The sequence below is a fragment of the Trachemys scripta genome, chromosome 1 (assembly GCF_013100865.1).
Source record: "Trachemys scripta elegans isolate TJP31775 chromosome 1, CAS_Tse_1.0, whole genome shotgun sequence".
NCBI lineage: Eukaryota > Metazoa > Chordata > Testudines > Emydidae > Trachemys > Trachemys scripta.
The window spans coordinates 120471681-120493343 of NC_048298.1; the positions used below are offsets into that span (position 1 = coordinate 120471681).

Genomic DNA, 21663 nt, shown 5'->3' on the forward strand with positions numbered 1-21663 from the left:
GAGCCTGCTCATCCTCTCACTTAGACCAGTGTAACTCCACGGACTTCAATGGAGAGATTTACAATGTACATAAGGTATGCAAAAGCAGAATCAAACCTACTGAAGAAAAATACATTGTGTGAAATCTTGGCCCCACGGAAGTCAATGGAAATTTTGCAACTGAGTTCAGTGGAGCCAGGATTTCACCCAAGGATTTTGGCCCAGATCCTCAGAGATATCTAGGCACTTAGCTTCCATTGATTTAATGGGAGTCAAGTGCCTAAATACATTTGACGATATGGTCTTTTAAACCCAGAGTGTAATAGGCTGTACATACTCAGCCACTGTGTTGGCTTTTCTGACTGAAGTTTAAGCAACTTTTAGGAACTTTTTCAATAATAGCTCCATTTCTCTCTGCAAACTTTCATTTTCTAATTGTGGTTGGATAACTCAAGAGAGCTATTTGACATGTTGGAGCATCGCTTCGCCTGGCAAAGCAGGGAAATGGCATTCTTTCCAGAAGAAAATACTCTGATCATTTTTAATGAAAGATTGTGTCTGATTATGCCTGAAGATACACTACCTGCTAGTTTTATTTTTGTTGCTGTTTTCTAGGATGCATTTTAGCCATCCAAAGGAACAGATCTTCAAAGTGAAAAATCAACTCTGCAGCAGGGCCCAGACGAGCACTCTCATGTTAGTCAAGGAGATGAGGTTTTTATCTTTGTAAGAAAGTCAGACAGCTGAGGTGTTGGGTTTTGTTTGGTTAAACAGTGGCATTTTGATTTAGGCTTTGATGGAAAGCAAGTGACATGAACATTCAGATACCAGCTGTATAACAAGGAAAAAGATTCATTCTTTTGAGCAGAATTCTGGTTTAGAAGTTATTCAGTGATTCCTTAAAGTAGTCGATTGCCTTTGATAAGTAATACGGTACCTCAATCTGCACTATTCCCCATGGACACTATGTATAGGACATATTGTATACTGAAATAAAGTTAGTAAGGGTCTGATTTAAAGCCCTTTAAAGTTAATTGGCATCTCTCAACTTACTTCACTGGGCTTTGGACCAGGCACATACTTCCCAACCACAAAACTGGAAAATTTTTAAGGGTGACCACTGTAGATCAATCTATTCCCCTACTCCACCCCCAGGGTACTTCAAACCACTAAGCAAAATGTTCTCTTACCCAACCATGTCATTTTACACCCTGAGAGGCAATTAAAATGCAAATTAAAAATGGTAATTAGAACAGTTTCAACATCTATTCTAATGTATGAGATTAAAAAGATGGGAATTGAGTATAGGGTACAGAGAAAGATGCATTGTTCCTAAGGCAAAATCAACTTTCCCTTCATGTGCTAGTTTGAGCAGAAAGAGCGGCTACTTTCTGAGAAACTCATTTCAACGGAAAGAACATCAAATTTGTGGGCCTGATTCCAATCTCATATACATTGGAGTAAACCCAACAAAGTCAATGGAGTTACAGTACATTGATGTTTTAATGAGATCAGAATCAAGCCCCATAAACATATTTTCACTGAAAATGGGTGTGAAAGAATATTTACAGCACAATGAGTATTGTGTTATCCTATTTTTTCATAGTTTATTTTTTATTGTAACGAAGCTCTAAGTGTGGTAATAAGACAGATACTAGCTAAAGCAAAACTCAAAACACATTGGACTGCAGCCATTGGATACATGATCCATATAGCTGAAGGAGCAAAGTATAGAAATCCTGCCAGACCTTAACCTCCAGAACTGACAATGCTCCATCTAAACAAGAAAGGAAGAGGCCACTGACAGCTATAGAGCAATGACAAGCTAAGACTGAAATGCAAGTTCAAGACAGAGTGTAAGACTTTAAAACCAACAGGAACCAGGGACTAGATCGCTGTCAATATCACAAAGTAGAGGTCCTTGACACATATGACTGAATTCAACTTTGGTGTAACACTACTGAGTTCAAAGGTGTCATGTCAGGGATGAATTTGGCCAGCCTGATGGTAAGCAGTGAATCTTTCTCTCTGGATGTATTTTTCACACCAAAGTGAGATGGCCAGTGTTGTCAGTCATCAGAGGAGGTGCCACTTCCTCAAGTAACAGCAATGAAAAATAGGCATTTCCAATTGCTTGCTTTGGCAGCTCATTCCTTAAAAGGAAACACTCTAATGGTATAATCCCCACCTGTACTCACAACGAGGCTGTTCCCTGTCCCCCTTTACTCAGTGCTATGACCTCTACACACAAGCTAGCCCTCTATTGCTCTACAGAAAGGGAAGAGGCACCTGGGAAGGCAGTTGCAAGAGATGCAAGATGCCAAAAATTCCCTGCTCTCCCTTAAATTGAGGCAGATTAACTAATCCTGGCTGTAAAACCCAGACACCCTCTTTACAGGCAAATAGTTTTCCATTTAGAAATACAATTTTCATACGGCATTGGCAACTGTGTCAGCCTCTGTACACACAGCGGTGTGCACACTCATCAGTGCAGTGGAGCATTCCAGCGGCAACATGAATTAATGCTTAAAAAAGGCAAAAGTATTTGCCTTTTACATTGTAAAAGTAAGTGGTCTGGTTCACTCCCTCACAAACCTGGCTTTAAAAACCAGAGAGCTCTGCAATGGGCCAGCCAAGGCTATAGTACCATAGTGCTGGTTGGATGGAAATCCAGGAGTGCAGCACTCTCTGTCCCTGGTATGCTTTCTGCAAGTTTCTTGGAACCAAGGTTGCTGCCATTGGCCCCTGATGAACATTGCTGGGACGGGAGGGGGTGTGCACTGGGAGCAGGTTGTGTGTATATTTCAGGTTGGAAATAATAAATCTCATGTGTTTATTTTGATTTCTCTTCTGATTTTTGATCTCTGGGTTGAACAACCGTGCAATTAGCCAGTGGGGCATCAGTGCTAAGGGGCTGGCTGGGGATGCATAAGTGGCTGATGCTGCAAATAGGCTCACGCATTGACAAATTCAGAGCCAATCAATCTCGTATCCACTCTGCTCCTGCTACATAGTACCCAGTACCTTGCAAAGAAACCCTAACACTGCAAAAGGATTTCACCAGCTAGCCGAGCCATCCACTTAAATTCTGAACTAATGATAATCTATTATTGGACAATGAGAGACTCAGCTTTTCTTTGCATATATATATATATATATATATATATACACACACACACACACACGTTAGCAGCTTGCTTTCTAGATCAGGTTAAATATGCAGCAGTTCCTCTAAACGCTGACCTCAATACTTGTTGATATTAACAGGGATGTGTTTGTTTTCCCTGTCTTTCTATTCCTATTAAAAACTACCTGCATCAAAGGATGAAATCTGCTAGAGCAGTGCTAATAGTAAATGGATGCTTCTGGAACTGTGAGAAGGTTGTTTTTACAGCTACTTGAGCAGCATGTTATACCTGCTTATTTGAAGATGATGATATTTGTATTGTTACTGAGAATTCATGCCAAGCATAATTTTTGGGGCGTTGTGCAGACATCATATTTGCATATTTTAAGTATTGATATAAAAAGAATTTTGTATTGTGTCTCTTTTTCACAGCATAATAATGCTTTTCCTATTGCATGACAGCTTTTGGCATAGAAAAGTTTAGAAACTCAAAGAGATTTTCTTTAAAAAAATATTTTTGATTTGATTTTCATTCTGCAGTATTTGGAGCTTCCCTTACAACATGTGACCCAATGTATATCATTCAGCTAAAAACAGTAATTGTGTCTATATTAGCTCACCCCAGTATTTTAATCAAACAGAATTGAAATGGCTGTGTTCCAGGTACAAGATTTTAACATTCTGTATCTCCTTCTCTGTCCAGGCTAAGCCTTTAGAATTAAAATTGAATAAAAGCTAATAACATAAGAGAGAAATGGGTGATCAGCATGGATTGTGAATTTCCTTCTCCTACTTCTTCCTCATCCCCAATTTCCTATTTCCCTTCTAGCCCTTTCTCTTAGCCCAGAAAACCCATCCCTGCTTGCCTATATTTTCCTACAGGTAGCCTTTCTGTCTTTCACTTAGGTACTGTTCTAAAAGGACTCAAGCCCCATATCCAGCTAAAAATAATAGCCATTAAAACTATTCCCTTGCTCCTCAATACTCCAGCCCCTGTTTACAATAGCAGCCACCTGGCCTGAGGTCAGGGTTTATAAAGAAGCAGAGCAGTGCAGGTGAACTTGAGGAAGTGCTAATGAGCAACAGATGTTTACAGTTAAATTCTTGATTTAACGGCTCCCTTGAGTTAGGAAAAGCATAAGGCAGGGGAGTGTAAAGCCCAGCCTGGCAGATTAGCTAGGAAACCTGTCTGAGGGTGATAAAAGCCCAGCTCTCCTGGACTCTTACTGTGTGTGAAATTCACCACTGGGCAGGATGATGGCTATGTTCCCACTTAGAGCTACATAGGCCTTAAAAATGCTCAGTTTGTGTAAACTGATGTAAGTCCATTGGCTTCAACAGAGCAATAGTGATATACACTAGCTGAGAATCTGACTCCTTGTGCCATCTGCCAACATAGGGGTGAATTTTCCCTTGTGAGAGCAGCTGATTACTGAGCATGCTCAGCCCTTCAGCCAATATTTGGGGTTTGGTTTACTGAAGTATATCTAAATATTTTTTCCTCCTGTGTGGTAGTCTTGAATAAGCAGAGACCAATCACCTTCAGACTCTCCAATGCATGAGTCTTTTCTCTGCATTCTGTGTCTCAGCCTGTTGGGATCCTGGAAGTGTGTGGGCAGAAGCCCGCCCACTGCTAAAGGACTTCCCTCAGCCTAAGGGGAGGATCCAAAAGGTCCAGGATTTCAATTAATTACAGGGGATAACTAAAGATATAACAGGGACAGAAGTGCGGTCACAGGGCTAAACGAAGGGAACCTGACAGGGACACCGAGCAGAGAACCCTGGACAGCACCCGCTGCTCCTCAAAGGCATCAAGGGAGCCAGCGGACACTGCCCAGAGGAACTCTGCCCAGATGGGTGAGACCAGGGAGTAGCGGAAATAGGCCTTCCAGTCACAGAGCACCCCCTCATCTAACATCTTCCTCCTGGTGGTGTAGATGGCTACTTTAGCTAGGGCCAGGAGGAGGTTGATGAGGAGATCTCTCGACTTAGTGGGGCCACAGATAGGGTGTGCAAATATACACAAGTGTGGGGGAGAAGTGTAGCCAGAACCTCAGCAGGAGGTTCTGGAGGAGCTGGAATAGGGGCTGCAACCTGGCGCACATTCAGTGTCTCAGCCTGTATTTAACAGATAGGAGAACACATCGGTAGGACAAGCGGAGGTATCTGGTGGATGGACGAGCAGTCGAACAATGGTCTGATTACGCTCCTTTGCGCTGGTTATAATTTCAGTCACTTCAGCCTTCTTCAGACAATTTAGGAGACAAGAATGAGGAAAAATAAACTCATATTGATATTAAAGCTGTACTGCAGAGGTGGCACATTCACTCGCTGGCTGGAGGAGGGAATTCCCATCAGTTTCTAGCAGACCTTCTCTGTCCAGTTCAAGAGCAGCAGAGAGAGACTGCAGCAAATCTTCTGGGATGGTCTAGGAAGGGCCTGGGTGGGGAAGAGTCAAACTGTGCCTGGGGCCTGGAAAATGTCCTCTGAAAGAAAAACACATCTTAAAATCTCCTATTTGCTTTGAACCTGAATTCAGTAAATGACTTTGCAGCTTCATGTTCTGCCTGGACAAGCCTCAAAGGCTCTGTCCATCCAAGCCTTTCCTTTTTTGAAAGTCTCCTGCCCTTGGACCAGCAGTGGTGGAGTATTAGTATGGACTGGTGCCATATCTGCTAGACCTGTCTGAGCAAGGCTAGATGTCATGGTGGTGAAAACACCAGTAGCTGCCTGAGCTTGGGCTACACTGACATTCCCACATTTGCTGCCACAGGTGGAGCTGCACCTGTAATGGTGGGAGATTTCCAAAAAGAGCCTAGAGGACACAAGTCCAGAAGTGGCTGTCAAAGAACATATCAGCCCCACTAACTGAAATGGGCATCGTTGACTTACCTTAAGCACTTCAGAGCACCTAGCACATCATGGTTTCTTCATCCGATCAGATGCTGGATGACCATCTATTGCAAGGTAAACATTACTGGCTAGATTGTGACTTGGACAATGTGCCCAAGCAAGTATGAGTAAGAACCCTACCACGCCTATGCAGATTACCTGGGTGGGTGTAAATGCAGCTACTCACCTGCTTATTCCCTCACTGGAGAAGGCAAACTGGGAGGGGAAGGGAATGGGTGGAGCCTTTGCTCCATACCTCCCAATCACTCACGAGAGTGGTGCAACACAGAGAGCAGGGAAGGAAGTGGTAGTTTACTATTGGTGTAGGCCATCCACGGAGGAGCAAGGGAGAAACAGAGAGGGAATTGTGCCTTAGAAGAGGATCTGAGGCACTGCTACAGCCAGACTCAAGCCCAAAAACTTCAGCCTACGAAATAAGTTTATATTTTATAGAGGGGGATACTTTAAAAAACTCATTACAATGGGCAAGCTACTCTGGCTGGCTGAAACACCTCAGCAAGTCGATGCAGCAGGTCAATAATAGCACAGGGAGCAATCAGTGTAGCATTATCAGGCTGATACTGGTGCTGTTAGAGTGACAGCCGATGGCATAAAAGAAGTAAAGATATTGTAACAGGCACAGGATCAATGTCTTCTGCTTTGAAAATAAATTTCTGAGCTTCGCCTTGACATTTATTTTCATAACTGCTTCGGCTTTGTCTCAGCATTTACATGTAGCAGCAGGAGACCATTATCACGGGATAATGTTCACAACTCCATTGACGTTATCTATCTCTTAGCGAAAACAAATGGAATCAGTGCCAGTCAATCATTGCTGAATGGCTGACCATTGTTTTCTGATAATAGTTACAAAAAAACACCAAAGAAAGCAAACCCTCTTCTATTGCAAAGCTTATGTATGTAGCAGTTTACCCAGATTATTTCAAAATGCTGGCAGTGGAAATTCAGTTTGTTTTTGAGGTTGGATAAACAGTTGGCAAATGCCATCCATGCCTTTAAGAACTCACTAAAAAAAACAGCATGATTTGATTTGTTTTTACAGCAAAAAGATTGTTCTTTAATCCCTTTGGAGTTGTTGAGTCTGATTTTCCTGCCAGTAGCACTAATGAAAAATACACTGGCATAAAGTGTCAAGAAATCCTGAGACACCCCCTCCTGGAGCCATTTCTCCTGAAGACAACAGAGATCCTGAGATGATTGGAAGCAAGGAGATGACTCCTGAATCTGACATGAATCACAGTAGCTGTGCTACATGCCATAATGCAGCACAGAGATGGAGGTGTTCGTATTGCTTTTGATCTAAAATCGGACCAAATTATCACACTTCCATCCTAGGAACACGAAAGAAAATTTCCTGAACTTCTAGTTTTGTTCTTTTCTTACTAGTAATATATCCTAAAGAAACATCCCTACTTCCAAAAGAATTACTCCAAGTTTTGATTTTTATTATACTTTGTTTAGGTATACTCCAAATAGTAAATTTGGTGAAAATTAATTCTTTTACAACTGCAAACAGCATAGAAATAACAGAACTCAATACAGGTATATTGCATTTGAATTTCATTGACTGACGTACATTAAGTGTGGAAAATATTTGTAAAAAAGGAAAGTCTTGAGATCAGTTTTCAGAATAAAATTAAAGATAAAAAGGTTAAATGGATTTTAGATTCTTTTATTTATGTGAATCTGTATAAATTACCTGTAAATGGAACTTGGAACTTTTGCACATTGGGTTGGTAGAGGAGAACCCCTTACATCATTCTAAGCACTAAATGCAGTTCTCATTGAATGGATTTATATGTGACAAATACTTTTCAAAGAAAATGTAACAAAGTATCCTTTGTGTTACTATCTCAAGTGTATCAATTTTCAAGTATAATTCCTTGAATATATAACAAGTGTTCCTGAACTGTGTGTGATAAACAAAATACAGATCATATTGATATGAGAGATCAAGAACCAAAATCACCAAAGCCAAACAACCCCAAGTCTCATTAACACTTTTAATTTAAAATCCACCAAACATCTTCTTTGAAGTTTCAAATGAGATTAAGTATTTCCTCAGACAAAGCCTGTTTCAAACCCCATTAAAGTCAGTGGGAATCTTTCAGCTGACTTCAATGGTCTTTGGATCAGACCCATAGTAATGGCCGGCAAGTTCACCAGCAATAAGAAAGAGAAATTGTTTGGATGTGCATTACCCCAGTTAGTAGTTACTCTGCTTTGTATTGAAATCTTTGGTGCTACTTTACCAACTCTTTTTAAGATGTTGCTATAAATGCATTAAAATGTTAGGTATAGAAAATGTTTGCACCTTTTATGCTTTCATTCAAGCATCCTACCACTGATCACTTTCTAGACAATGACTGAAGAGACTCACATATAAATCTAGAACTTGTTCTTTGAGAGGTTTCTTTCTCTTTTTTAAAAATAACTTTATTTTTGATTTGCAAGAAAGCAAAGAAACATGGAAAGCCACCACATATTGTGGTGACATAGAGCTCTTCAGTAGATCAGTGAAAATGACCGAGTGGCAGAGAACAGATCCAAGATGCCACAAAGAGATGTACTGTCCTAATAGTTACTGAATGTACCCATTTGAGTCTTGATATAAGCCCAGAAAACAGAACCTGCTGATCATAAGTTCACTGCTTACCAAAGAGATTGGCAGCCAAATTAATTATCTTTTAATTTCTCTTTTAAAATCTACATATACCAGAGACACACTAGCTGTGTCTTGACATGTTATCTTTTTCCATTTAAACCTTTCCCCATAATTTTCTAATAGGTGCTCAAACTATTCACTTTCACAAAACCAATCAATCTAACTGGATATTTTACTTTTAGTGCACTATACATTATGAAAAATAGTTTATCCATAAAAATCCATAAAAATAAATCTTGGGTTAACATGAGGAGACGCAAGTTAGAGGTATACACTTCCACATTTGCAGTGACAAATACAATAGTGAATGGCAAATTAGCTCTTTCTAATTTTATTTTTAACTTCCATTTTTATGTTCAAATATGGGAAAATTATGGGGAAAGGTTTCATTGGAAAAAGATGACACGTCAAGGCATAGCTAGTGTGTCTTTTCAGAGTATAATAGCTGTTCCATGTCAACATATAAAGCTACTGGAGATCTAAATATGTCACTGCATGATCAAGTGGGAAGAAAGACAGATTGTAAAGCAGATAATTTTCTAATAATGAAGGATTATATAATTTTCCAAATGTATTATTTCTATTATATCTTATAAAAGTGAATAGTAGGCCTTTCAAATCTTTATTGAAATTAAAAAGGGGGGTTAATTAATAAAACTTTAATTACAAAAAATATTTTCTTAATTGTATTTCTTTTGCAGATGCCTGTACGGTCTCAGATAAATGGATTATGTGAATATTAATAGTTCTGTCATGTAGATTTGCTCTACAACCTATGGCCACTGTATTTGTCAGACTTGTAAGTATTTTGAGATTGCTGATGCAAAAAGAAAAGCTATAGTTGGTTAATTTATTAATTAGAAATTATAAATCAGTCATTAGCTCTGTTATCTATAGTTTCTTGCATTTGATGACACCTTCCATTTCCTATTGCAAGAATGCCCGGAGGAAATCATTATAGGAAATTTTTGAAGATAATGATTTATCATAAAATTCCAAAATGTGAAAAAACTCTTCCTCAGTCAGGTTGATGTGATACTGACGCAGCACCTGCAAAATACACAGAATGTTATAAAATCATAGAGAGGTAGGGCTGGAAGCAGGGCCGGCTCCAGCGTTTTTGCCGCCCCCAAGTGAAAAAAAAAAAAGAAAAGAAAAAAAAAAAGGCCACGATTGGCAGCACTTCGGCGGCAGCTCTACCGCCGCTGCTTCATTATTCGGCGGCAAGTCTTTCCCTCCAAGAGGGACTGAGGGACCCGCTGCTGAATTGCCGCCGAAGAGCCAGATGTGCTGCCCCTTTCCGTTGGCCCCTCCAAGCACCTGCTTGCTGCACTAGTGCCTGGACCCAGCCCTGGCTGGAAGGAACCTCAAGAAGTCATCTGCTCCATCCCCCTGGGCTCAGGCAGGATGAAGTATGCCTAGACCATCCCTGACAGGTATTTCTCTGCATTTAAGAACCTCCAGCAATGGAGATTCAACAACCTCCCAACACCCACAGTGCTCATGTGAAGTTAGGAGCCAAGGGTGAAATTCAGTGCTGGGCACAGGGCTTGCACAAGGCTAATGCACCACATAAGTCTCACTTAAACCCTTTGCAAAACTGTCTGAGGGTTCAGCCCCATGGTCTTGAATTTCATAAAAATTCTGTGAAGACCAGAATCTTCCTATTGCCTCCCAGCTTTCTCATGCCAGCATAGCTCCCCTGGCGGCTGCTCCTGAATCCTCCCTCAGGTAGGGATTTATTGTATGTTGGCCCAAGCAGCAGTTGCTCTCGGATGCCCTGCAGGGATTCACGTGATAGTGCCATTGAGAATAGCTAGCACCTACCCACTTTCTCACCACAGGTGGAGGTTGAATCACATAACACACCCATGACAGGGCTTCCACATGAGCAGGAGATGATGCTAACCAGCTGTGGCTTCTCTCTTTACACCCTGCTTGGGGGATCTGGGTCCCCTCCATCCAAAGAAGTGGAAGGAACAAGCCAGTCCAATATATCTACTCACTCCACCTGTGAGAACCCTTATGTACGTGGCGATATGCATTTCTGAAGGGGCACTTTAATGAGAGCACTACTGACCAAGTGGTACCTGATGCTACAGACATTAAGGACCAGATTTTTAAAGGTCTGGAGATGCCTAAAGCACAGACAAGTGCACAGTGGGATTTTCAGAATTAGGTGCCTAATTCCCATTGAGTTCAGTGATGGTTAGGTGCCTAGGTGATTTGAAAATCCAACTAGGCATCTATCTGCATCTTTAGACACCTAAACACCTTTAAAAATCTGGCCCTTAATGCCTCAAGGTTAATGAGATGTTCATTTCTGAGTATTACTTTTAGTTTAACGTGCTTCTAAAGCATACATCCTTGCAGGGTACCTGTAGGTGCTGTCCACAGGCTCTGCAATAGTTTGTTGTCCAGCAGGATCTCCACCAGCACCTGACATCTTCTGATTTGGGTAACTCCTTCTGTATTTTACTGGTTGCCACTGATTTTATGTGAAACTCAGATAAGTCTGAGCCAAGCCAGTATCTGAAATCACTATAGTGCTGGTGTTACAGTAACCACATATACGTATGTGTGTCTACTTCAGTTCTTATGCAGAGCACTGTTCACTCCTCCCTTTCCTATATCTCCCAGCCTTGATAACTGAGAAAGTGCTGATAGCAGAGAGCTTTTCCCTACTATAAGTTATCCAAATATCTCTCTGCTCACTTCTTCCATCTTTACATCTCACTTCAATCATACCTCACTGCAACCCCGTTTCTGATTTCTCCCTTCTTTTGGGGTTTATTTGACTGTCTTAACAAAACATTACCTGGCACACAAATGCTCAATGCGTATTGTTTAATACATATAAATGCACTTCGATTGCTTATGCTGCAGTTAATTCCTGACCTCATGAAATCAACTGAAATCTAAGGAGCCGCTGAAGCCAAGTACTTGCCAAGCACACCATCTTTTATGCAACACATTTATTTTGTGTCCGTAATCGCTTAAGGAAAACTTTTTAGAGTAGCACTTAAGCATTGTAGGGGAAAAATCAACTTACCTAATAGATCCTATCACAGAAATGGACTGGTTTCATTTTTCTCTTAATGTAAATAAATTGCTTGAGATAGAGCGGTTTAAATTAAAAAATTATTACCAAATGCTTGACAAATAAACTTGACATTACACAAAAATTTAAAAAAATACAGTGGGCCCGAGCCTCACCCCTATTCCAGTGACCATACAAGCACTAGTACAAAGCAGCCAGAAAGCTACTCATATAGGGGAAACCTCAGGCCTAAAGCTGATAGAGCTCTATGTATCTTGCTCCCCAACCTTCACGTAGGGGTATGTCTGAAGAACGTATATGTGGTGAGGCTGGACCACACCTTGCTCTGACTGATCCCAGACAATTAGAGCAATTTCTATGAGGTCTCTGCCCTTACTTAGGTCTTCAGTTTGCTTTAAGTTACACCTGGGGACGTTTTGGCTCCTAGCAGCCTCAGGAAGGGGGGAGCAGAATGATGGCTAACTACTCAGTGCAGTTGAGGACTGGACCATTATTTTACCAGATGTTTTGAGTGGCAGAGACAGCAGGTGGAGAAGGTCACTGGTTTCTCACTTGGACTCAACGTTAATTAAACAGCTTTATGCATCTTTTTTTTTATCCTTGCAACGTGACTGGTAAATGTAGGTAGTTACTGTAGTTCATATTATGAGTTTGATTTCTATTTACAGAAATGTCAAGGATCTTGAAACAAGAAGTAAAATGTATGCTAAGCAGCAATCAAACTCTCCAGAGGTCTGAATCCAGGAGTACAGCACTAATCCCTGGCCTCACAGTGCTATAAGGCACTGCAGGTGAGGAGCAGACTTGCAGACACTGAAAAAGGTGTGATTCTGCTGTTTGGCAAGGTGCTGGATCAAAGAAGCTCATGCAGAGGATACGTATCCCTATGTACCACAGATCTGTGTTCTACTGGCAAGGACAGGGGCAGAAAGAGGGACTAGAGTCATTCCAACTATACAAGGATGTCTGGCTCCTGTAAGTGAAGCAGATCCAGTGGCCTTGTGCCAGAACAGGTGCTCCCAGTTTGGCCAATTAAAGGTGCGTGGCAGCACCTGGGAGCAATACAAGATCAGCAAGAAACCTAGTGAGTAAGAGGTAGACAGGAGAAGCCAGGAGACTGGTAGAGGTGGTTTCTAGGAAAAGCTATAGTGAGTAGAAGACTCTCAGTAGGCCCTCTTGGGAAGGAGGGAGGAATTATTATGAAGTTACTGGAGAGGCTAACCTGCTGACTTTCCAGATAGGCAGAGCCAGTGCTAGGAGACATGACCAGGGCTGAGGGCTAGGAGGGGCTTCTTGACCAGGGCAGAGCCAGTGAAGGGGCTACTTAGTTGTCTATCCTGAGCCAGGGAAGGCTGGAGAGGGATGAAGGCTAAGAGCAGGAGAGGGTGATACCTAAAGGCTCTTGGGGTCAGAGAACTGAAGCCACTGGGCCAGAGAGGGCTGTGCTGGAGAGCTGGGGTGTGGTGAGGAGTCCTGGTGCTGTATTTAATGTATAGCCTGGATTACAGTGTTGGGATTATGTGTATGGAGTTTTTTTTTCCTGTAACAAAACTAACCCACAAGGGCCATTTGCACTAAAAAAAGACTCTGGGCTGTTTTTTTTTTGGGGGGGGGGGGGGACTTGAAGGGGAAACTGAGACAGGTGTACCTGTCAAACTGTGGCCTGCAACAGGATGGCACTCCAGCTAGGCTGCCTTATGATGAGGAGGAGTACACAAGGCTACTTCCCCCTTCATAAGCGAACATACCAGCTGGTGGGTCACTGGAATCCTGAGGCTGTAGTAGTGACTGCACAGAGGCATAGTAGAAAGCATTTCTTCTCATCAACCTGCTTCCCTCTCTCCCTCCCAGGCTTGTGAAGCCCACTTTTCTCAGTTCTGGTGTGAAAGAAGTTGTGCGCTTGCATATGCATTGGAAAGAGGGTGATTATCATTATTATTATTAGCACTTAGTATTAATGTCACAGGAAACAAGTCTGCAAATGTATAGTTGCCATGATTTTAGAAACTGCTTCAGTAAGGTTATTTAGAGACTTTGGTTTTCAGTTTGTTAGTTTTAGATTAGTAAATGCAATTTACCTGCCTGAAATCCTGAACACTTAATAGCCCGCTCCCACTTTCATCATAGGATTTAAACGTTCGTCTCATCGGTCTCCAGCAGTGCAAGATCTGGGGTTGAATTCTTAGCATTGCATTGAAAAATGTCAGGCTCTGCGGTCCAGGACTCCTCTAGCAAAGTGGAGCGGGTGCGGGAGAAAGACGGGCATGTGTTAATATAAAGAACATGGTAGATGAGTGCAGTCATATGCTGAAATGTAAAGGTGTTACAGTGAAATTCTGGTGCAGAATAAATGCTATTAGATTCTCTTCACCTTTTAATATTTTCAGCAGGTGAAGTTGAAACACTTAAGCACCATCAAAGCCCCAAATCTGTGTTTGTAAAATTAATGTAATTCTTTCAGATTTTTTTTTTTTTAAACAAAGGCCTCAGTGTTTTTATACATGTTACAGAGAAGCAGCAATTAAAGTCACACAGCTGCTCCCCTTCCAAGCCTCTGTTTTCAGTTACTTAACTCTTTGGAAAATTCACTGTTCAGGTTGCAAGTTTTCATATTCAAATTTTGCCAATGAATTAGCAGAGTACAGTAGGAGGGTAAAAAACCCACTTACATAATATTTCTTGTAACCAGGTTCTGAACAGTTCTATAGTTGAAATAGCTGGGGCAGGACAGTCGAAACCTAGTATGGGAATAACTGGGGGAGTATTTATTGCCTCTTGTTGTTTTTGACTTTGGTAGGGGCTGCTGTTTGCCCCCCACCCAGCTGTTATTCCAGCCAGTGGGCAGTTGCTTCATGTATGCTGCACAGGGTACTGGAAACTCCAGTTCTATCACAGCATGCAGGGAATGCACAGACAGCACCGTACCGCTGCTATGTGGGGCTGAAGTGGTGTGGGCAGCTGGAGCAATGCCCTGAGCACCCAGCATGAAATTCACCTTAATCTCAGGAAGTCTAGAGCTAAGGAAGAATTTGCTGTCCAATCGTGACTAACTCAGCTGCCTAATGTAAACTTCTGTCAACTATTGTGAAGGCCCCTGTGGACCCTCTTTTACAGTATAAAGAGCGCCCTTCACCTTGGCTGTAGGGACCCAGACTGTTCTCTGTAGCTCAGAGTCTGCATGTCTCCACGGGAGCTAAAGGCCCAGCTTCTCATAGATTCTAAAGCCAGAAGGGACCAAGGTGATCATCTGTCTGATATCCTGTATAATACAGACAGTAGAACGTCCCCAAAATAATTCCTTTTGAACTAGACCATCTTATTTTTTTAAAAACCCACTGTTGATTTTAAGATGGCCAGTGATGCAGTATCCACCACAATCGTTGGTAAATTGTGCCAATGGTTAATTACTCTCACTTAAAAATTTACACCTTCTTTCCAGTCTGAAGTGTTTAGCTTCAACTTGCAGCCATTCGCTGCTAGACTGAAGAGCCTATTATCAAATATTTATTCTCCATGTAGGTTCTTCTCTGTTAAGCTAAATAGAGTGAACTCCTTGAATCTATCATTATAAGGCATGTTTTCTAGTCCTTCAATCATTCTCATGTCTTTTCTCTGAACCTCTCCAGTTTATCAATATGCTTCTTGAATTGTGGACACCACACCTGGACACTGTATTCTAGCAGTGGTCACACCAGTGCCAAATGCAAGGTTATTTTACCTTTTACTCCTATTTGATATTCCCCAGTTTATGCATCCAAGGATTGCATTAGTCCTTTTGGCCACAGCATTGTATTGATTTTCAGCATTTTCAACTGATTATCCACCACCACCCCAAATCTTCAGAATAACTGCTTCTGAGGACAGTGTCCCCCCCCCCATCTTGAAAATATGGCCTACATTCTTAAATTGTATACTTAAATGTATACTTTTACATTTAGCCATATTAAAAAAACACTCAGATTGTTTGCTTAAGACCAGTTTACCAACCAATTCAGATCACTCTGTATTAGTGACCTGTCCTCTTATTTACAATCCCCGAGTCTCTGTTGCCTGCAAACTTTATTTGGCTTTTGAGGAAAGGAGGGGGTTGAGACCTACAGGATATTTTTATTATTGTTCCTGTTATGGAAAGGGTTTTATTTTTCTTTTATTATGCCTATTGGTGTGAATTTGTATACAGTGGAGTGGGTGGAGCAATCTCTTATAAAAAAATTATTGTGAAAATTACTTTATGTAAAGGTGCCCAGAAGATGGGATGGACACTTCATTATACTTTATAAACTTAAATGAATAAATAGAAAATGATACTAGACAAGGGCTCAAATTATGGCTCTATCTATCCCAAGCTCTGAGACAGAATTTCACAGTTTCAAATCTGTGCATAAAGGGAACGTCATGTGAAAAATCTGAAATTGTCTGAAGCAAAAGGTGATAGTTTTGCCTTAGTTTCCATACTGATAATGAACGATTGATAGCTCCTATGAAGCCAGATATACCAGGGGGTACCATTGCCTGTTAAACAGCCTGTAACTTTCCTGGGGGGGATTCCCAGCTGGGAACAGCTAGGTTCTATGCATCTCTCTTCCCTGTATCTGTACAAGCGGCACGTTGGAAGCATGTGTGCTGGTGGTGGGGATGCAGGTCAGGAAGAGTAGACAGAGTGGAATGCATACTGACTATCCCCAGCTGGCAGAGTGAGACCATTGACAAGAGGCACAGATTAGAGCTGCTCTCCGCTCTGACTGGGCTGGGCTGGGGCTGAAGTAGAGACTCTGGGAGTAACCATCTTCCTGACAGTACCCCCCACTTTCTGTTGCCTTCAGACAGAATCTAACCCTGAAACTCATCAGCCCAAACTGTCTTCCTCTAGGTCTTTCTTATACCCCTCACCACATTTTTTAAAAAGTTTACAGATATGGTCAATTGCTGATAATTAATCAAACTGTATCTAGATTGTACTATGAACCGGACATGCAGGGTCTGATTCTGGAGATGCTCTGACTAAAGTAAATACCACATGAATAAAATAAGTCAACTGAAGTAACTGGATTCCATGGAAAGTCACTGGGATTCTATGCATACAATGACTATAGCCTCAGGGCCTAAAATACTCTCTTTCTGCATCAGAAACTATCCAGAAACAGTTAGACAAACCCCTGAATGTACCGGTATTCGTGGCTTCTGAATGATCATCCTTTGTAGCAATGAACTTTCTTGTGGTTTCATTAATAGGACACAGCTTTGGAGAAAGTCACAGTATGCAAATTTGTCATTGTTCTTAATGTCGTATTTTGTTGCTATTTGGCTAATCTCTTCTTTACTTAAATCCAAACTGAACTTCTCTGCTATGGCTGAAAGAAACACAGAAATAACAAATGATAGTCAATTTGCTATCCTTGCAAATAGGTGACTTTTGTATCAAAACAAAATTCAGATTGACTAGTTATTAGGGATATGTTGACAGGCCACCAGTTCCAGTGACTGTCACATAAATGGATTATCTGGATCCTGCTATACATAGGGGGGGAAGGTGGAGGAAACAATTCCATTTAGCAGGATAACAGGTAAGTGATAAAACTTTAATGAGCTTTAAAGACAGCGCAAGAAATAAGCCCAATATTAGTTGAGCTGTAACTATTCCTATACGAATGGTATACGAATCTATATGATATTATATAGGCAAAAAGTCTGTCCTGTCCATGCAGATACCCTGACTGGGGAAAGAGGGCACAGAGAATTGTCCCCCCACGACTCCACAGCAGAAGAGCAGCAAACCTATCTAAGAATGAAATTCTGCTCCCATTGAAATATATAAAAGTCTTGTCATTCACTTCAATAGGACCACTTGCGGGAGCGCAAGAGAAAAGGTCCGGGGCCTGTACTTACTATCACTCCCCAGCTCCACAAGGGAGTATTCTACTGGGGAGTGTGGCCAGTCTTCCAGTACATATGTTTTGCTGTGTAGCAAACACCAGCTAAAACCATGCTCTCCCTTTCAAATGAGCAGCAAAGTCTGACTAGTAGTGCATTCCCCCAAACCTCACTCGAGCAATTCTGCATTACAGAATTGGATCGCTCATACAGCTGATATCACTTGTTGAGGGCAGTGTTTTCCCATAGACTGGCACCTAGAAAGAAACTGGAGCACATTTTAACATGAGGGAACACTATTTTCAGATGGCAACAAACCTAAGAAATCGGATGTTGAGATTTCTCCTAGTCGGTCAACATCCTTCTCTCTACAGTCTTTCAGTATTTCTCTCCAGGAATGTTGAATGATCTTTCTTATTTTATTTTCTATTGGTTCGCAGTTCAGTAAAGGTGGGGACCATGCCATTGCAGTACGAGGCCGGCTGGACATTGGAGTCTAAAGTAACAGGCAAATTTGAATATTTAGATAGACAAGACACTAAAAAAATCCCAGTTCTAGTGCTTCAGAACTTTAGCATACCTCATGCATCCTTATTTATGATCTGATTTGTGTCAGCATTAAAGTAAAAATGCTTCTACTTGGATGAACATATTAGTAGGCTTGAAATTGATCTACCTTGAATCTACCGAGTGTTTTTCTGTCTGTAATTTCTTGAGTCTGCTCAACTCATAGCTCAGTTGTATACATTCCCCCTTGAACCTATTGTTCCTTAAGTGGCAGATATATTTGTTTTTAAAAGATATGTAATTTGATGTCAATCTCACAATAAATAGATCGATGCACAAGTTCTTGGATACCGACAATTTAAAGCAAGTATACTAATTTGCTTACTCTAAATTTTAACAGTAAGTACAAGAACCTTATAATTAGGCTTGACAGTATTCGATTTTTATCAGTAAATGTCAGTAAACAACAATTTCACCATATACACATAACCCAACAAAAATATTTTCATAGATTATAACTGAAATTTACAGACAGGCAAAGTAAAAAAAAAAATGCGGCTTGAGAATTTAATAGAGTTTGATATAGGAATATTTATTTTGTAGATTTCAACATGTAGTGTTGACAATTTGTGTTTTAATGGTTATAAAACTAACTTCTAAAATCTCAAAATCTACTGTCATAAATAACTGCTGTCTGACCCCTCGCTTTGTATGTTCTCCCTATAATTTCCCACAACTGTGAAAATCTAAATCAATAGATGTCAAAAATGCTTAAAAATAAACATCAATATTATTTGTCAATTACCAAAAAAAAAAGAATTCTGCCAAGCCTACCTATAATGTGATCATATATTCCCCTCTCTTTAGGCTGGAGAGGAACAGTAAAGCCCCATTCTAACAGAAAAGAATTGGAAGGGTGCAGAGTATGTTCCCTGTATATTCTCCAACCACCTCTTTCCCTTCAGAGATCACCACAGGGGAGCTCTCCTCAGCAGCAGAAGAGGGTGTGACCAGGAGAAGGGGAACAATTATTCTTTGTAGTAGGTTCCTTACTCAGTAGAATTTATGATTCATTCTGAGAATGAGGGATTAAGCATGGGCTTGTAAGCCCTCAGCCTTTAGCAGTATGGTGTGAGCTGCACTGACATTTGTGAAGGGAGCCAGAGTATAATGCAATATTCACTGGGTCTTTGCTGTGTATTCTTGCAGATCTCAGGCTTGCATCATAAATCTTGGCCATGATCCTCATACCCCTTTTATGCACAGCCACAAGGGCACTTTTAGGGAGATGCATGGCGATGAGGTTGAACTGGGGCTGTTCCAGAGATGTGCATTTTGGGGGGCCTGTGTTCCTCTTCTATGATCTTTCTGGGTCCAGATCCAACTCCCACTGAAGTTAATGAGGAAAGTTCCGTTGACTTCAGTGGGAATTTGATCAATCCCTTAGTCAAAAATGAAGCATGTGACCAACTGTCAGTCCTCTCCAATGCAAGGACTTACAGATCAATAATCAAGTTCACAACAGGCCAATGCTTTTAGACTTACCAACTGTGGGAAGTTTGTTGCATCTTTAAATCTATTCAATTGGCTACTGCTTTTTCAACAGCTAAACATCTAAGTATAGTCAGCAGTAATATGAATCATTTTTTCCAAGCACTGAAGAATTTATAAGCTGCTGACTAGAAGAATATACAGCCAAGAGATTCAAACTGTCAGGAGGAATATTGGCTAACTCTTTCATTCTATCTTCTATGAATGTTAGTGCTTGGGAGAGATGCCAGAGAGATATTCCAGGAGACTGCAGTCCTGGAAAGCTGTAGTGGAAAAACTCCCCTACATTGCCCTGTCAAGGTGCTTCTAACCAAAATGGGAGATGGGGCCAGGTTAGTCCCTCTGTCCATCAGTCTTTGGCTCCGTGCTGAGTCTGAAGAGAAGGCTGACAATTGTGATGGTAGATTTTGTGACCCAGGTAAACATTCACCAAAAACTGGACTCAGACCACCAATACATTTCCTAGAGACTGCCTGTGGCGGGTTTTGTACCTCATCAACCCCTTTGATTCAAGGGGGGGGGGGCAAGGTTAACCCCACCTCCCTGCATCTACGTCAGTCTTACTACCTCCCCGGTAGTCAGGGCTGTATGGCCCAATGTCCAGAGTCCCTCCAATCCACCTTCCCCAGTGGCCAGAGTCCCTGTAGTGCACTCCTAAAGCAGTGGGGCCCAATGGCCAGAGTCTCTCTACACTCTCTTCGCCCAGCAGGATAGTGCAGCCTAGTGGCCAGAGTCTCTCTAAATTCTTCCCCTCGGGGGATAGCGTGGCCCAGCGGCCGGAGTTCATCTACCTCCTTTGGGGTGAGAGAGAGGGGTCAGTGAACTGTCATCCCCCAAAAAGGGAGGGGGGTTAGAGACCCCCAGTAGGGGAGCCCAGACCCACCCACCTTCACCGGGCTTTGACCCAGGGCCCTGTCAGTGATGGCATGATCCGCCACGGGTCAGCAGGGAATCCTACTGCAACACGCTGCCCTCAGAGTGGTGGGAGATACCACTCCTTTCCCTGAGTAACTTCCTACCAGTCCTCCAAATGTAGCAGTCCTTGTGGCATCAGGGTCTCCAGGTTCCTCAGCACCCGATGCTCCCTGGGGTTCCCACAGCTGCCAGTCTCTGGGCCTGCTTCCTGGCTCCTTAGCTCCCTCCTGGAAGGGTTGCAACTGCTCCTGGGCCGGAGCTTCTGCTGGGCATCCTCCTTCCCCAGCCGCCAGCCCTGACTGAGTGGTTCTGCAGGCTTTTATGCTTGACTCCCGGTTGGAGCATGCCCAGCAGAGCCTTAGGGGCGTGGCTTCCTCTGCCAGCAGGGAAGGGTTAACTCTCTCAGGCCCAGTGCGGGGCCAGTCCGCCCCGTCACACTGCCTAACAGCTATCAGAGGTTAATAACTTTCAGTCAATACTAGCTTGGGCTGGTGACCTACAGGTAAAAATCTTACATTTTTTATGTTGCTTTTTCAGCATCTGAGCTTTTATGGCTGGGCCTGTTTACTTTGTTCCCACAAATGTGACTGTCCTATGTTAAATAACAGGTATTTATTTGCAATATGACTCATTTGTGAGTTAGTAGGACAATGGCCAAGATCCTCAGCAGGTATAAACAGCATAACACCATTGGTTTCAATTGAGCTACTCAGTTTATATCTACCGAGGATCAAGTCCATTTTTTTATCATCCCAAATTCTCTGCTAAGTGCCAGAGCTTCTTATCAACAGACATTTGGACCTGATCTGATGCCCAGTGAAGTCAATGGGAATATTTTCATTTACTTCTATTGGTATTGGATCAGGCTCTTAATAAACGTGAAAACCTAGAAAAGTCCTTAAGTGATCAAACACCTACTTTTACTTGACCTAATGGAGAAGATGCTGTCTTGGGACGTGAAGGTTGAGAAGGTAACCGTGACCCAGGCTCAGCAGGGGTAGTGGGCTTGGAGGAACATGGAGCATTGTTTGTGGATGGAGTATCTGATGGCATTGTCACTACTTCGGAGTTGAA

The 21663-nt window shown here is 41.9% G+C and overlaps 1 protein-coding gene across 1 annotated transcript in view; it reads right to left on the minus strand.

Annotated features, from left to right (window-relative positions):
• Positions 1 to 7675: 7675 nt before the first annotated feature.
• The window catches only part of EFCAB6 (EF-hand calcium binding domain 6), a 151450-nt gene continuing 137462 nt past the window's right edge, over positions 7676 to 21663 (minus strand). The window contains exons 26-30 of the mRNA XM_034759423.1: positions 21508 to 21657; positions 17935 to 18112; positions 16912 to 17096; positions 13824 to 13973; positions 7676 to 9734 (exon numbers count right to left, since the gene is read on the minus strand). Of these exons, the coding sequence (XP_034615314.1) occupies positions 9612 to 9734; positions 13824 to 13973; positions 16912 to 17096; positions 17935 to 18112; positions 21508 to 21657 (786 nt within the window). The 3' untranslated portion in view covers positions 7676 to 9611. The remainder of the gene's footprint in view (positions 9735 to 13823; positions 13974 to 16911; positions 17097 to 17934; positions 18113 to 21507; positions 21658 to 21663) is intronic.